The following is a 15,479-nucleotide window of genomic DNA, read 5'->3' as shown; positions in this document are numbered from 1 at the left end:
ACATAGCACATTTCATCAACAATGTCATCAATAGGCTTGAAAAAAAAATACAAGTACATTCAAGCCATTTACAAGCAAATTAAGACATAAAAAGGACAGAAATACATTATTGTAGCTTACTAAAACCATACCAAAATGCATGAGACAAAATCTTGGAATATTGATTTAAAAGCATAATTTTAACCTGGGTTTTCAAATATCCACATTTGTCTGCATGCAATATTACAGCTAAATGCTGCTTCGTCATGTTTGCTTTGAACTAAGCTACACTAATTGATGACCCGTATCCGTAGTCTACCAGTTTTATATTTCATAAGCATTTCTTGCACAAAAGGTGATTCTATATCTGAATGGGAGCAGGGGGAAAGTATCGATTTCTGATCTCTTTGTACTGGTCATAACCAGTGTGCAGCTCTTTGATACTCACTTGAAGGACACCAATCAGAAAACTTAGTCAAGTCACTGGAGATAAAAGCAGCCAGAATTTCCTGCTCTGCTTGAACCATTTATTTGCTTTATTTCATGTATCTATTTATTTTTTTAGTTGATTTATATCCCAATAAACTTTGGAATGGGACTAATGAAACTCCCTATTACTTAGGCCTTAACATTAATATTACCCAATCAAAGGTTTTTAATCCATTGTTTGTTGGTCATCGTTCAAACTCCTCTTTGCAAAAACCACCAACTGAGCAGGAAAAAGGTTTTTCTCGATTATGTATTTTCAGGTGACGTGTTAAGCGTGACTTTATGACAAAACGTTTCTCACAAACTGAGCAGGCAAACGGTTTCTCTCCAGTGTGCATTTTCAGGTGAGTTGTTAATTGCACCTTTGTAAAGAAACCTTTCTCACAAACTGAGCAGACAAAAGGCTTTTCTACAGTGTGTGTTTTCAGGTGAGCAGTTAGATACTTTTTAATAGAGAATCTTTTCTCACAAACGGAGCAGGCAAAAGGTTTCTTTCCACTATGCATTTTTAGGTGAGTTGTTATTTGCACCTTTGTAATAAAACTTTGCTCACAAATTGAACAAGCAAAAGGCTTTTCTCCAGTGTGTGTTTTCAGGTGATACTTTAAATAGGTCTCTGAAATAAAACTTTTCTCACAAACTGAGCAGGCAAAAGGCTTTTTTCCAGTGTGTATATTCAGGTGACTAGTTAATCTTTTCTTTGTAGAGAATTTTTTCTCACAAACTGAACAGGGAAAAGGCTTTTCTTCAGTGTGTGTTTTCAGGTGAGTTGTTAATCGCGACTTTGTTGCAAAATGTTTCTCACAAACTGAGCAGGCAAAAGTATTCTCGCCAGTATGCATTTTCAGGTGAGTTGTTAATTGCACCTTTGTAATAAAACTTTTATCACAAACTGAACAGGCAAAAGGTTTTTCTCCAGTGTGTATTTTCAGGTGATACTTCAAGTGAAACTTTGAAGTAAAGGATTTCTCACAAACCGAGCAAGAAAAAGGCTTTTCTCCTGTGTGTGTAATCATGTGCCTTGTTAAATTTTTCCTTGCAGAGAATTTTTTCTCACACACTGAGCAGGAAAAAGGCTTTTCTCCAGTGTGTGTTTTCAGGTGAGTTGTTAACTGCCCCTTTGCAGCAAAACGTTTATCACAAACTGAGCAGGCGTTAGGTTTCTCTCCAGTATGTGTTTTCAGGTGAATATTTAAATGTGTCTTTAGTATGTAACGTTTCTCACAAATTGAGCACGCAAAAGGCTTTTCTCCAGCATGTGTTTTCAGGTGATAATTTAAATTTGACTTTGAAGTAAAAGTTTTCTCACAAATTGAACAGGCAAAAGGCCTTTCTCCAGAGTGGATTTTCAGGTGATCTGTTAAATTATTCTTTGTAGAGAATTTTTTCTCACAAACTGAGCAGGGAAAAGGCTTTTCTCCGGTGTGCGTGTTCAGGTGAGTTGTTAATTGTGTCTTTGTCCTGAAACGTTTCTCACAAAGTGAGCAGGCAAAAGGCTTTTCTCCAGTGTGAATTATTGTGTGAACTTTTAGACATTGTTTTGTAGAAAATCTTTTACCACAAACTGAACACGTAAAAGGTTTTTCGCCAGTGTGCGATCTGATGTGTGCTTTCAAGATTGACTTGAAGAAAAAAGCTTTGTCACATTGAGAACATTTTAGTTTTTTTTGTGCGTTGTGACGTGTCGTATCGCTTTTCGACCGGTCATCTTTAAAGTCATCGTCAGAAGATGGTGACGAGCTGTCATCGCCACCTGAAAGCGGAGCCAAAAGTCCATCTAATGGGAATCCTTCACAGTGGTTTACCTCACCTCCACTCATCGTATGGACATCAGTCAATGGACACTTGATTTCCTTCTCCTGCTGTTCTTCTTTTATATGATGAGGCTCAGGCTCTTCTTCCTCCTTTTTAACGTGGGCGGAGTCTGGCTTCTGCTCCTTTTTAATTTGTGTGGAGTCCGGTTCCTCATTTTTAATTTGTGTGGAGTCTGGTTCCTCATTTTTAATTTGTGTGGAGTCTGCGTCCTCAAATTTAATTTTTGTGAACTCTGACTCCTGCTGCTCAGGACCAAGATCATCATCTTTGAGTTCTGCAGGACACAAGGAAACAAAAGTCAGGGTTTGCTCTTACATTCTCATGATGCGACTTTCACATTGGATATTATGGTTTTTTAACACAAACATGGTGACCAGCTAGTGAAGCTCCAGTGGCACATTTATCCCACTGCTTGATCCCAAATGCATGAATGTAGTCCTGGACCAGTTGACCCCAGTCCCCAAAATCATTAGCTTAGGGTTAGCACACTGTAATTGCGGTATTATTAGGTTGGATGCATTTGCGGGTGAATCTGTCACAATCTCAAGCCCTGGAATTCTTGGGCACATTTCATGTACAGCACTGTAATAATACAGTATACGTGATGTTATTCTTTTATTTTGTCTATATTTCTCACATTCATAATATTTACATTTTCTAACATGAACACTACAGTAATGTGTGGAAGTGTGGAAAGATGTGGGGTGTCAAATTTTGGAGACTGCAAGAAAAACGACAAAATCAGCATGGACTAGCGTAGTTGTGTTTTGTTTTTCGAAATAAATGGGAATTGAAACAACCAAGATTTGGACTCCCAACAATTAAGTCTCTGTTTTAACAAACGAATTAAAACCACGCAACAAGATAAACATACCGTTGACACCAGCAAGACCAGACGGTCACCAGCTACCAGCAGCTCAAAAGTTTTTACATCATTGTAATGTTAGTGACAACACTTAAAACATTTAACTTGCATTGCAAGCACAAAACTAAAAGCACCAACATCTTATATGAGAAAGAAATTTAGATTTGACGGATATTACAAATTTATTAAGTTTTAGGAAATTAGGTGAATCAACGGAGAAAATTTGTAAATGCAATATAAATAGCAACAAAATTACCTTATAAAATATAAGTGCAGAATATATTAGAACGCATCCAGAATGATAAGTGAACAAACCTGCTCCGAGTAAGACAAATCGAGGTTCCAACTTGACAAGTTGACGTTGTCCTCTCTCGTTGTCCTCATTTGTTCCACAGAGTTCCTCTTTGTAGTCTTCTGTATTTCTTGCACACATTTTAACCGACACAATCGCAACAATTTTTCCCGATCTCTTCTTTATTTGTGGCTAGCAAGTTAGCCACAGAAGCTTCAACGTGTGCCCAGACAAACCAAGCCGGACACAAAGTTTGGATTTACGATCTTTAAGTCCAACTAAGTAAATATGGTCATACTGTGTCAAAACCTGCGTGCAGAGTTGACAAATTGACCAAGGATTATTTAGTGAAAAACTGCAGAACACACGCCGTTGGGCTGCATATTTACGTCTCCACTACGCATGCGCAAACAGTTCGCCATTTTGTAATGCGCTACGGCAAGTACGCTGGGGAAAATATAATCATTTTTAAATTACGCATTCGCTTGCTTATGTCTATTAAATACGTTTCCGTAACTGCAAAATTAAACTCTCAAACAATACTACGAGTTGTATACTGTGTCCACACACACACACATGCGGAAAATCCGTTATATTCACCGACACACATTCAGGCAACGCAGTTTTATTGATACATCACGTTTCATACACAATGAATCTCAATGTGCATCACATACTGCAATTGCAAGGACAATATTTAATAGCATTTACACAAAAGAAGTAACAACATTTAGAAACGAATTCTTGAAATAAAAAGTAGCTTAACCAAATTACAAAAGTTGCATGAGCAATTCAGCATTTGGATTTTAAAACATGCTTTAAAAGACCTCAAACATTGACATCGCAGAAAGCGTACTTTTAAACCTGGATTTTAAAGTCTTCACACTTGGGGGTAATTTCACTTCTGCTGGCACCTTATTCCATTTGTCTGCAGCATAAAAGCTGAATGCTGTTTCACTTAGAATTCCAAGCTCCACAAATCGCCCCAAGTCCATAGTCTTCTGTACCATCCTCTACTATCTAATTATTTTGCATTTACAATATTTCATGCAGTACATTCAGGACCCGAAAAATTCTGTGAATAACAGACCAGCATCAGAAAATTGAATTCTATTCTAGAGTTGACAGGGAGCCTTTAATCTTATGCATTTTGATCTTTTTGTTCAGTTCATCCAGAACCTGAAGTGAGGCCAGTCAGAACGCCTTTAGAATATTACAATCCCTGGAGATTAAATCATGGCTAAGCCTCTCCTGGCATGTTTGGTAATTTTGTGTGTTAGTGCATATATGCATGTATTTGTTCATTCGTTTTTAATAAAAATAGGACAACCGCTACAAGAGAAGAGGCCCTAACACGCTAATGACTGATGTCACCTATGACAGAGAGTTTCAGGACAAATGTAAAATAAATAATTGCAATTTCAACAAATGCACTTGCTCTACCACTGAGTACTCAGGTTGGAGAATGAGGATGATACTTTCCTATTTGACAGAAAATATTTACTTTTAAGCATTGTTCAAAAAGGCTAATTAAAAATACACTTGAGATTTTTGTACTTTTCCACTCAAACACTAAATATATTATTTTAGATAAAACTACAACATAGTAGCCAAAAAAGTTAATTGAGTCTTGCTTTGTACCTTTTTAAAAACATTGATAAATAACTGCCTAGCGTGATATTGCTTTCTTTCATGTTTTTTAATGTTACTGTACAGAGTGAATAACTCACTGCAAAGAATTCCTGGGATTTTTTTTTAATCATTAATGCTCACTATGCTAATAGTAATTATCAAAAGACTGCTTAATATCCTTGTAACTATTTTCAGTATGCCAAGTGATCTGTATACTCACGTTCAAACCGAGCAAGGAAAAGGTTTTTCCCCAGTGTGAGTTTTAGCGTGCCTTCTTAGACCTCCCTTTCGAGAAAATGTTTTCCCACAATGCAAACAGGAAAATGGTTTCTCACCTGTATGCGCTACTATGTGCTTTTTTAAACTCCCCTTTTGGGGGAATCTTTTACCACAATCGGAGCAGGCAAATGGTTTCTCACCAGTATGCGTTACTGCGTGCCGTTTTAAATACCTCTTTTCATAGAATCTTTTACCACAATCTGAGCAAGCAAAAGGTTTTTCTCCAGTATGTGTTTTCAGGTGAGCTGTTAAATGGCCATTTGTGCAGAAACTTTTTTCACAAACTGAGCAGGTAAAAGGTTTTTCTCCAGTGTGTGTTCTCGTATGACTTCTCAATTCTCCTTTTCTAGCAAATGTTTTCCCACAGTCTGTACAGGCAAAGGGTTTTTCACCAGTATGCATGACTGCGTGATGTTTTAAATTTCCTTTTTCGTAAAATCTTTTGCCACAATCTAAGCAAGCAAACCGTTTCTCACCAGTATGCATTAGTGCGTGCTGTTTTAAATTTCTCTCTCTATAAAATCTTTTACCACAGTCTGAGCAGGCAAAAGGTTTTTCTCCAGTATGTGTTTTCACGTGCGCTGTTAAATGCCCCCTCGTAGAGAAGCTTTTCTCACAAACAGAACAGGCAAAAGGCTTTTCTCCAGTGTGGGTTCTTGTGTGCACTCTTAAAATTCCTTTTCTAGAAAATCTTTTCCCACAATGTGAGCAGGAAAACCGTTTCTCACCAGTGTGTGTTACTGCATGCATTTTTAAACTAGCCTTTGTGGAGAATTTTTTCTCACAAACTGAGCAGGCAAAAGGCCTTTCTCCAGTGTGTGTCACTTTGTGCACACTTAAATCTCCTTTTCTAAAAAATGTTTTACCACAAACTGAGCAAGAAAAGCCCTTTTCTCCACTGTGTATGATTGTGTGTACTTTTAAACCTCCTTTTAAGGAAAATCGTTTTCCACAAATTGGGCAGGCAAAAGGTTTTTCTCCAGTGTGTATTATTGAATGCACTTTTAAAATTCCTTTTCTTGAGAATCTTTTCTCACAAATTGAGCAGGCAAAAGGTTTTTCCCCAGTGTGTATTATTGCATGTGCTTTTAAAATTCCTTTTCTAGAGAATCTTTTCTCACAAACTGTACAGCCAAAAGGTTTTTCACCAGTATGTGTTCTTGTGTGCCTTCCTAAATCTACATTACTAGAAAATCTTTTACCACAAACTGAACAGACATAGGGTTTTTCGCCAGTGTGTGACCTTATGTGTACTTTCAAGGTTGACTTGTAGAAAAATGACTTGTCACATTGAAAACAATTAAAGGGTTTTTTGTCAGTATGAAATGTATCATCTTTTGAGTGTTCAACTTTATCATTACCAGAAGATTGTGACATGATGTCATCATCATCTGAAAGCGGGGCTAAGAGGCCGTCTGATGTGGATCCTTCACAGTGGTCTCCATCACCTTCTTCACTCTTCATAGTGACACCCGTCAAAGGAAACTTGATTGCATCCTCCTTCTGTTCTTCTTTTGTGTGAGAGGGTTCTGGTCCCTTCAGCTCTTTAATTTGGGTGGACTCTGGCTCCTCTTTTTTAATGTGGGTAAACTCTGACTCCTTTTTAATTTGGAAAGACTCTGGCACCTCCTCCTTTTTAAATTTGGATGACTCTGGCTCCTCCTCCTTTTTAATTTGAGCGTACTCTGGCTCCTGATGCTCAGGACCAAGATCTTCTTTTTTGAAGTCTGGAGAACACAAGGAAACAAGTCAAGCTCTACTTGATGTTGTATATTATTGTTTTTAGTTACACGGCGAGAATTAAATATTGTGAAGAACTAAAATCCTTGGTGCAAATTTTATAACACAGTCACTTAGATGAGCATGAAGTGAACAAACCTGTTCCGTGGAAGACAACTTGTGGTTCCATTTTGAGAAGTTGACGATGTCGCTGGTTGTGCTCCTTGGCTTGACAATGATTCTCTTTGTACTCTTGTCTTTAAGGCACACGTTGTCGCGCCTCAATCGAAATACTTTGTCCTGGATCTCTTCTTAGCGACGCATCGCTATCACACCGGTGTCTTTGTAAGCGGCTAGCAAATTAGCCAGAATAGCTTCAACACACAACAACATGATCGGGACGCAAGGTTTTAATTGAAGACAGTCTAGTCTAATTAAGTAAAGATAGACGTAGTGCGTCAAGAATTCATTGTGTTGAGAATTAATTTACTAAGATACATTAGTGAAAAACTACAGATCATACGCTGTCGGCCTGCGCAGACCGCAGCTGCACGTTACAGAGGCAGCAGTGCGCATGCGCGAGCCGTTTTTGTAGCTTGCTACGGCGGGTACACCCGTACAAAAAACTTAAATTTGGTTTGAGCAAGTTATTTTGCACAAGACTTATAAATAAATGTTCTTGCCTGTTCGGATAGGACGGGATGACACTGACTGGGGACGTAACCGCTTTCTTTGGTCCTTTATTGCAATTTTTTTCACTGTAAATTTGAACTGTTAAACAAAACAAATGGATTTCTTTCATAAGAAGAAAAGAAAACAACTACATCAAAATGCAAATTTAAATGAAAAGAAACAGATGAATGAGGATGACACATTCTGACCTTTTGAAAGGCAACAGTTACCTTTGCACGTTGTTCAAATTTCCCAGTCAAAAATACACCAATTATGATTTCAGCACTTTAAAACACATAGTTCTAGATGAAGTATAGCATAACTAGATATTTATACATGATGGTAAATAGTATATAATAATATATAGCACTAAATGGAACAATTTTAAAAAGCCTCCCTAACGTAACCGTTTTATGATCAGATGAAATTAAACACAGAGACGAATAAGTGTGACACGTTCAAACCCTTTTTATTTTTTCCACATTTTTTAAAATAATACAATGAGACGAAAAGATTCAGTTATACCGGTGCTAATAAATGTTACACCATTTGCTAAGCCCTCATTGTGTTTGAAGCAAATAAATCTCAAGCAAAAATATGGAACGAATATTTACATGTAATCCAACCATGTAGAAAAAACATGTACATTTGTTTAAAATGGAAAGCGTGTGTTAAAATGATGTGTTTGATTCCCAATTGTAATCATTTTAAACAAATAGAGGAGAAAAGGGGTTTTCACAAATGTTCTTGTGAGCTTTGTTAAAACTTGGCTTCAAGAAACTCTTTTTACACAGGCAAATGTATTTGAGCGGGTATAGTTGTTTAGTGTTCTCAAGTAAACTGTTAAAAGCCCCTTTGTAAGAGTAACATTACTCACAAACTGAACAGGCAAAAGGTTTTTCTTCTGCGTGTGTTCTTATATTTAATAAAAAAACAGAGCAGGCAAAAGGTTTTTCTGCAGCATATGTTTTCAGATGAGCTCTTAAATGGTCCTTTGAAAAGAACCTCTTCTCACAAATTGAGCAAGAAGAAGGGACATCAATTTAATTGCTCAACCTACTTTGAAGAGAATTTAAATAAAAATTAGACAGGCACGTAATTTGTTAAACTTCCCTTCAGACTGAACCTGGAAATTTTTTTTCCCCATCGTGTGTTATTGTGTGCCTTCTCAAAACCCCGCTTCGAGAAAATCTTTTTCCACAGTCTGAGCAGGCAAATGGTTTCTCACTGGTATGCATGACTGCATGTTTTTTTAAAGTCCCCTTTTGCTGGAATCTTTTACCACAATCTAAGCATTCAAATGGTCTCTCACCAGTATGCCTTACTGTGTGCAGTTTTAGACTCCTCTTGTCATAGAATCTTTTATCACAATCTGAGCAGACATAGGGTTTTTCCCCACTGTGTCTTTTCATGTGAGCTGTTGAATGCCTCTTGGTAGTGAACCGTTTCTCACAAATTGAGCAGGAAAAAGGCTTTTCTCCAGTATGTGATCTTTCGTGCCTTCTTAAATCTCCTTTTCTAGAAAATCTTTTTCCACACTTTGAACAGGGAAATGGTCTCTCACCAGTATGCATTACCGTGTGCTGTTTTAAGGTTCCCTTTTCAAAGAATCTTTTACCACAATCAGAGCAGGAAAAGGGTTTATTGCCAGTATGCATTACTGCATGCTGTTTTAAATTCCTTTCTTGATAATATCGTTTACCACACTCTGAGCATGCAAAAGGTTTATCTCCAGTGTGTGTTTTCATATGAGCTGTTAAATGCCCTTTTGTAGAGAAACCTTTCCGACAAACTGAGCATGCAAAAGGCTTTTCTCCAGTGTGGGTTCTTGTATGCACTCTTAAAATGTCTTTTCTTGAAAATCTTTTACCACAATGTGAGCAGCCAAATGGTTTTTCACCAGTATGTGTTACTGTGTGCAATTTAAAACTAGCTTTTGTTAAGAAACTTTTTTCACACACTGAGCAGGCAAAAGGCTTTTTGTCGGTGTGTGTCTTTATATGCACTCTTAAATCTATTTTTCTAAAGAATCTTTTAACACAAACTGAGCAGGAAAATGGTTTTTCTCCGGTGTGAATTATTGAGTGCGCTTTTAAAACTCCTTTTCTCGAAAAACTTTTTTCACAAACCGTGCAGGAAAAAGGTTTTTCTCCAGTGTGTATTAATGCGTGTACCTTAAGAAATTCTTTCCTCGAAAATCTTTTTTCACAAACTGAGCAGGCAAAAGGTTTTTCTCCAGTGTGGGTTCTTGTGTGCACTCTTAAATGTCCTTCAATAGAAAATCTTTTATGACAAACTAAGCATGCAAAAGGTTTTTCGCCAGTGTGTGACCTTATGTGTACTTTCAAAGCTGACTGGTAGAAAAAAGATTTGTCGCATTGAGAACATTTGATGGGTCTGTTGTCAGTGTGACTTGTCGTATCACCTTTCAAGTGTTCACCTTCAGTGTCATCAGAAGAATGTGACGTAATGTCATCACCATCTGAAATTGGAGCCATTGAGCCGTCTGGCTGGGATTTTCCGCAGTCGTCTTCTTCATCTTCATCACTATTCATTCTAATGCCAATCAATGGAAACTTGATTTCCTCCTCTTGTTTCTCTTCTTTTATGTGAGGATGATCTGTATGCTCCTCTTCTTTTATTTGTGTGCACACTGGCTGCTCCTCTTTTTTAATTTCATTGGAATCTGGCTTCTCCTCTTTTAATTCTACGGATAGTGGCTCTTGCTGCTCAGCACGAAGATCATATTCTTTGAGGTCTGAAAAGAAAACACACATTAGGCTCTGCTCTATCACATCTCATGTGGTAGCTGACGTTGTGTATTATTATTTGCAACAAAGCTCAATGGTAGCGCTGTGTGGCACATTAAAACTGCCCATGTAATGTGTTTTTTTTCACCCACTGACAAAGAAAATGAAAACTTTACATTAAGCCTGTCTCTATTGCAACTTTTCAGTAGGCTCCACTCCACACTGAAACACCCTCGCTTAACTTGGAGAACGGTGAGCCCCATCACACGGTGACTCAATAAAATAAATGACAAGTGCACTAACCTGCTCGGTGTAGGACAACTCGGGGCTCCAACTTGAAAAGTTGACGCTCACGCTCATTGTCCTGCTTTGTTCCACAAAATTCCTCCTTATATTCTGCTCTCTCCGTGGCATACATTTTCACGCCACAATCACAACACTTTGCAATCGATCTTTTCTTAGCGATGTGTTGCTATCAGATGTCTCTTTATTAGCGACTAGAAAGTTAAGACTCCCTTCAACGTACGCTTACAGAAGTTGATCAAGATACAAAAAAATCATTTTCGGTGTTCTAGTGAATTCAAACATTGACGCACTGTGTACACTGTACACAGTGCGTCAATGTTTGAATGTCTGTACACTGTACAGACTTCATAACGTTTATAATGTTCGGAAAACGCGTGTCCGCAAAGACTGTATCAGACGACGTGATGGGTAATGCGCAAGCGCAACCGCTCAGCCATTTTTATAGCCAGCTACGGCAACTAAGCAAGAACAAAACACTGTATGCAACTGTATTATTGAGTGCGCAAGGACAACTTTCATTCACTTTTTTTTTCATTCACTTTTGTTATTAATATATATATATATATATATATATATATATATATATATATATATATATATATATATATATATATATATATATATATATATATATATATATATATGTGTAGCATTTTTACATCACACTTGAGAAGCAGTTGAAAAACAACCTGAAGAACGAACTGATCCAAATTCCTTTTTTTAAAATAAGAGATTGTGTAAAATATTAATACAAGACAAACCCCAATTATTTTATAATTAGTAACAGAATCGACACATTATATTAATAAACATTAATTTAAATATGATTCTGTCATGTTTGCAATAAAATAATAAAAACACAAATTTTACAAGACAAGACACAAGACAAATATTCACAATGAAATGTAGGTTTGATTTGATTTCAGGTTCGTTTTGGGATTAGGCCAAAACACAATTTTTGCCAAACTTAATCTCTTGAAACTTCCTCAGCTTCAACAAGTGTGTAAACTCTTATGTCAGCAAAATTACCAAAAATGACTGCAAAGTACACAGATTTTTTTTTTTATCCATCAGCCTTTGTGCAACTTTTTTTTTCTAAATAAAACTATGTAAACGTCCACTATTATCTGTTTTGTACCACATACACACACACACACACACACACACACACATTAATCACTGGTGAGATAGAAAGAGCGCTGTCATTCACATAGAAAGGCAGGAAAGGCAGTTTTATTCAAATGGAGCATTTCCGACAGTCAATCAATTTTCCTTAGAAATCCCTTTAAAATGGATTTCATTACAGAGAGAAAACAAAACAATTACATCAAAATGCATATTTGAATGAAAAGAAGGATGAGGAAATGAGGATGACACTTTCTGTCCCTTTGAAAGGGTTAGGATTATATTTAGACGGGCACGTAATATGTAAAAGTTCCTTTCAGACTGAGCCTGGAAAAGTTTTTTACCCAGTGTGTATTTTTATGTGCCTTATTAAAACGCTGCTTCGAGAAAATCTTTTTCCACAAACTGAGCAGGCAAATGGTTTCTCAGCAGAATGCTTTACTGCATGTCTTTTTAAAGTTTCCTTGAGAGAGAATCTTCTACCACAGTCTGAGCATTCAAATGGTTTCTCACCAGTATGCATTACCGCGTGCCGTTTTAGAGTCGTCTTTTCATAGAATCTTTTGTCACAATCTGAGCAGGCATAGGGTTTTTCTCCGGTGTGTAATCTTTCGTGCTGTCTTAAAGCACCTTTCCTAGAAAAGCTTTTCCCACAGTTTGAACAAAGAAACGGTCTCTCACCGGTATGCATAACCACGTGCCGTTTTAGAAGTCCATTGTCATAGAATCTTTTGTCACATTCTGAGCAGGCATAGGGTTTTTCTCCAGTGTGTAATCTTTCGTGCTTTTTTAAATCTCCTTTTCTAAAAAACCTTTTCCCACAGTTTGAACAGGGAAATGGTCTCTCACCAGTATGCAATACAACGTGTCTTTTTAGACTCCTCTCGTCATAAAATGTTTTGTCACAATCTGAGCAGGCATAGGGTTTCTCTCCAGTGTGTATTTTCAGGTGGGTTGTTAAAAGTGCTTTTATAGAGAAACTTTTCAGACAAACTGAGCAAGTAAAAGGCTTTTCCCCGGTGTGAGTTCTCGTGTGCACTCTTAAAATGTATTTTGTAGAAAATCTTTTACCACAGTGTGAGCAGGCAAAACGTTTCTCACCAGCGTCTGTGTTAGTATGCACTTTTAAATCTGTTCCTCTAGAAAATCTTTTTTCATACACTGAGCAGGGAAAAGTCTTGTTTTCAGTCTGTGTGTTAATATGCACTCTTAAATCTGTTTCTCTAAGAAATTCTTTATTAGAACCTGAGCAGGAAAATGTTTTTTCTCTCATATGAATTAATGAGTGCCTTTTTAAAGTTGAATTTCTGGAAAATCTTTTTTCACAAACTGAGCAGGAAAAAGGTTTTTCTCCAGTGTGACTAAAGGTGTGATCCTTCAGATGTTGTTTTATCGAAAATCTTTTATCACAAAGTGAGCAGGCAAAGGGTTTTTCTCTAGTGTGGAATCTTGTGTGCACTCTTAATTCTACTTCAGATGAAAATCTTTTATGACAAAATAAGCATGCAAACGGGTTTTCTCTAGTCTGTGTTCTTGTGTGTACTTTCAAATCTGACTTGCAGAAAAAAGATTTGTCACATTGAGAACATTCGGTGGGTCTCTTATCAGTGTGAACCGTCGTATGTCCTTTCAAGTGTTCAACTTCAGAGTCGTCATAAGAGTGTGAGGTAATGTTGTCACCATCTGAAATTGGAGCCACCGGGCCATCTGGTTGAGATCCTCCACGGTCGTCTTTATCACCTTCTTCACTTTTCATTGTAATGCCAATCAATGGAAACTTGATTTCCGCCTCTTGTTGCTCTTCTTTTATGTGAGGATGATCTGTATGCTCCTCTTCTTTTATTTGTGTGCAGACTGGCTGCTCCTCTTTTTTAATTGGAGGGGAGTCTGGCTTGTCCTCCGTTTTTAATTGTACGGATTGTGGCTCTTGATGCTCAGCACAAAGATCATATTCTTTGAGGTCTGCAGGAAACAAGAAAACACAATTCAGCTCTGCTCTATCACATCTCATGCGGTAACTGACGTTGTGTGTTGTGATTTGCAACAAGGCCCGACAGAAGAGATGTTTCGCACATCAAACTGCCGTTAAAATGTTTTTTTTCACCCATTGACAAGGAAAATGAAAACCTGAGCAAGCCTTGGACAGCAATATGCTTATATGCTTATTATTTTTATTTCGTCCGAAGACTGAAATTATTGTTCACATTTCTTTCATAAATTGATTTATTGCGGTAACAGACAACTCCTTTAATATCATTTTCAACCTGATGTTTTCACGTCCATGTTTGCAAAGCGAATAGTGTTTACTTTGAAAGTGACCACCGCCTCTCGTTGAATTCCATTTACCGCAATGCCTAGTATGTAAATTGTTTCTCGAGGGTGGGCAGGCTTGACTGTAGTGACTCAATGAAATGAACGACAAGAAACAAACCTGCTCGGTGTAGGACAACTCGGGGCTCCAACTTGAAAAGTTGACGCTGAAGCTCGTTCTCCGCCTTTGTTCCACGGAGTTCTTCCTTATATTCTGCTGTCTCCGTTGCACACATTTCCACTCCACAATCAAAACACTTTGCAAGCGATCATTTATTAGCGATGTGTTGCTAATAGATTTCTCTTTGTTAGCGACTCACCCCAAAGTAGTACTTGCGATCACAGAAGTTGATCCAGACACACACAAAAATAATTCGGCGTTCTAGTCAATTTATGCAAAAACTGGCGCACAATGTCCACACTTCGCAACGTTCCGCATTTAGCCAGGACGGATTATTGCGGAAAACGGGTGTGTCGACAATAAATCAAGACCACACGATCTGTAATGCGCAAGCGCAACTACTCCGCCATTTTGATAGCCAGCTACGGCAACTATGCAAGAACAAAACACTGTCTTGTCAACGTATATTATTGGATGCGCAAAGACATGTTTTCAATCCCTTTTAAATTAAACCCTTTTCTTTTCTCGTTTCTTAAAATGAAAATGATACCGACTCTACTACGACCATAGCACATACTTGTAAAACAGGACGGTGCCACGCAACTGCGTTGTCAGGTGAGAAGTGACAATGCATTGAAAAACAGACAACGAACCCATCCAAATACCAATTCCTCAATTTGGACATTGTGTAAAACATAAATACAAGGTAAAATACCATTTATTGTATTTAGTAACAGAATTGACACAATTTTTTTAATAGATATTCATTTAATTACGATTGTTTTATTCTGTCTTTTTTTAAATAAAACACAAAATGCATTTTTTCGCAAGACGATCCCTCAGGAAATTAAATTGAGATTTGATTTGGTTTCAATTTTGTTAGGGGGTTAGGGCAAAACACAATTTTTGCCCAATTTAATCTGTTGAAACTTCCTCGGTATGAACAGGTGTGCCATCTATGAGGGTGTCTTTACCTGCCATTGGAATTTACTTTCCAGTGGACTTTTAACATTTCCTGAAAGTCAATGTCCTTTTCCGAAGGTACTGGTCATTATAGGTCTTTGAAAGATGTATACCTAAAAAATTTACATCTATTTTTTAATGGATTTACACTCTGATTTACTG

At 37.4% G+C, this 15,479-nt stretch overlaps 3 protein-coding genes and 1 pseudogene across 5 annotated transcripts; all 4 read right to left on the bottom strand.

Moving 5' to 3' along the window:
* Nucleotides 1-934: 934 nt before the first annotated feature.
* LOC148424389 (uncharacterized) lies at nt 935-3,846 on the bottom strand (annotated as a pseudogene). The gene is made up of 2 exons (XR_015865299.1): nt 3,464-3,846; nt 935-2,557 (listed from the first exon to the last, which is right to left on the bottom strand). The product of XR_015865299.1 is annotated as an uncharacterized LOC148424389 (transcript).
* Nucleotides 3,847-4,049: 203 nt separating this feature from the next.
* Nucleotides 4,050-7,620, bottom strand: LOC148424388 (uncharacterized). Its single transcript, XM_088412391.1, has 2 exons — nt 7,230-7,620; nt 4,050-7,078 (listed from the first exon to the last, which is right to left on the bottom strand). Exons 1-2 carry the CDS (start codon nt 7,258-7,260, stop codon nt 5,295-5,297), a joined length of 1,815 nt encoding a protein of 604 aa, XP_088268517.1. The 5' UTR covers nt 7,261-7,620; the 3' UTR covers nt 4,050-5,294.
* A 630-nt stretch (nt 7,621-8,250) lies between these two features.
* On the bottom strand, nt 8,251-11,090 carry LOC148424387 (uncharacterized). The gene is made up of 2 exons (XM_088412398.1): nt 10,796-11,090; nt 8,251-10,500 (listed from the first exon to the last, which is right to left on the bottom strand). Exons 1-2 carry the CDS (start codon nt 10,908-10,910, stop codon nt 8,858-8,860), a joined length of 1,758 nt encoding a protein of 585 aa, XP_088268524.1. The 5' UTR covers nt 10,911-11,090; the 3' UTR covers nt 8,251-8,857.
* Nucleotides 11,091-12,013: 923 nt separating this feature from the next.
* LOC148424386 (uncharacterized) lies at nt 12,014-14,754 on the bottom strand. Of its 2 annotated transcripts, XM_088412400.1 has the most exons (3): nt 14,554-14,754; nt 14,355-14,490; nt 12,014-13,885 (listed from the first exon to the last, which is right to left on the bottom strand). In XM_088412400.1, exons 2-3 carry the CDS (start codon nt 14,467-14,469, stop codon nt 12,264-12,266), a joined length of 1,737 nt encoding a protein of 578 aa, XP_088268526.1. In that variant the 5' UTR covers nt 14,470-14,490; nt 14,554-14,754; the 3' UTR covers nt 12,014-12,263. The 2 variants fall into 2 exon arrangements, with proteins under 2 accessions (XP_088268526.1, XP_088268525.1); XM_088412399.1 differs by having other exon boundaries at nt 14,355-14,754.
* Between the last annotated feature and the right edge of the window lie 725 nt (nt 14,755-15,479).

This window comes from Hippichthys cyanospilos, chromosome 4 (assembly GCF_059441005.1).
Source record: "Hippichthys cyanospilos isolate Australia breed blue-spotted pipefish chromosome 4, RoL_Hcya_1.0, whole genome shotgun sequence".
NCBI lineage: Eukaryota > Metazoa > Chordata > Actinopteri > Syngnathiformes > Syngnathidae > Hippichthys > Hippichthys cyanospilos.
This window is presented reverse-complemented; position numbering and strand designations above follow the sequence as displayed.

Excerpts from the sequence above, each read along its gene's own strand:
- LOC148424388 (XM_088412391.1), bottom strand. The coding sequence starts at position 7,260 with ATGGAACCACAAGTTGTCTTCCACGGAACAG. Across the intron at positions 7,079-7,229 it reads AGTTGTCTTCCACGGAACAG|ACTTCAAAAAAGAAGATCTT; the intron begins GTTTGTTCACTT and ends TGTGTTCTCCAG.
- LOC148424387 (XM_088412398.1), bottom strand. The coding sequence starts at position 10,910 with ATGTATGCCACGGAGAGAGCAGAATATAAGGAGGAATTTTGTGGAACA. Across the intron at positions 10,501-10,795 it reads AGTTGTCCTACACCGAGCAG|ACCTCAAAGAATATGATCTT; the intron begins GTTAGTGCACTT and ends TTTTCTTTTCAG.
- LOC148424386 (XM_088412399.1), bottom strand. The coding sequence starts at position 14,469 with ATGTGTGCAACGGAGACAGCAGAATATAAGGAAGAACTCCGTGGAACA. Across the intron at positions 13,886-14,354 it reads AGTTGTCCTACACCGAGCAG|ACCTCAAAGAATATGATCTT; the intron begins GTTTGTTTCTTG and ends TGTTTCCTGCAG.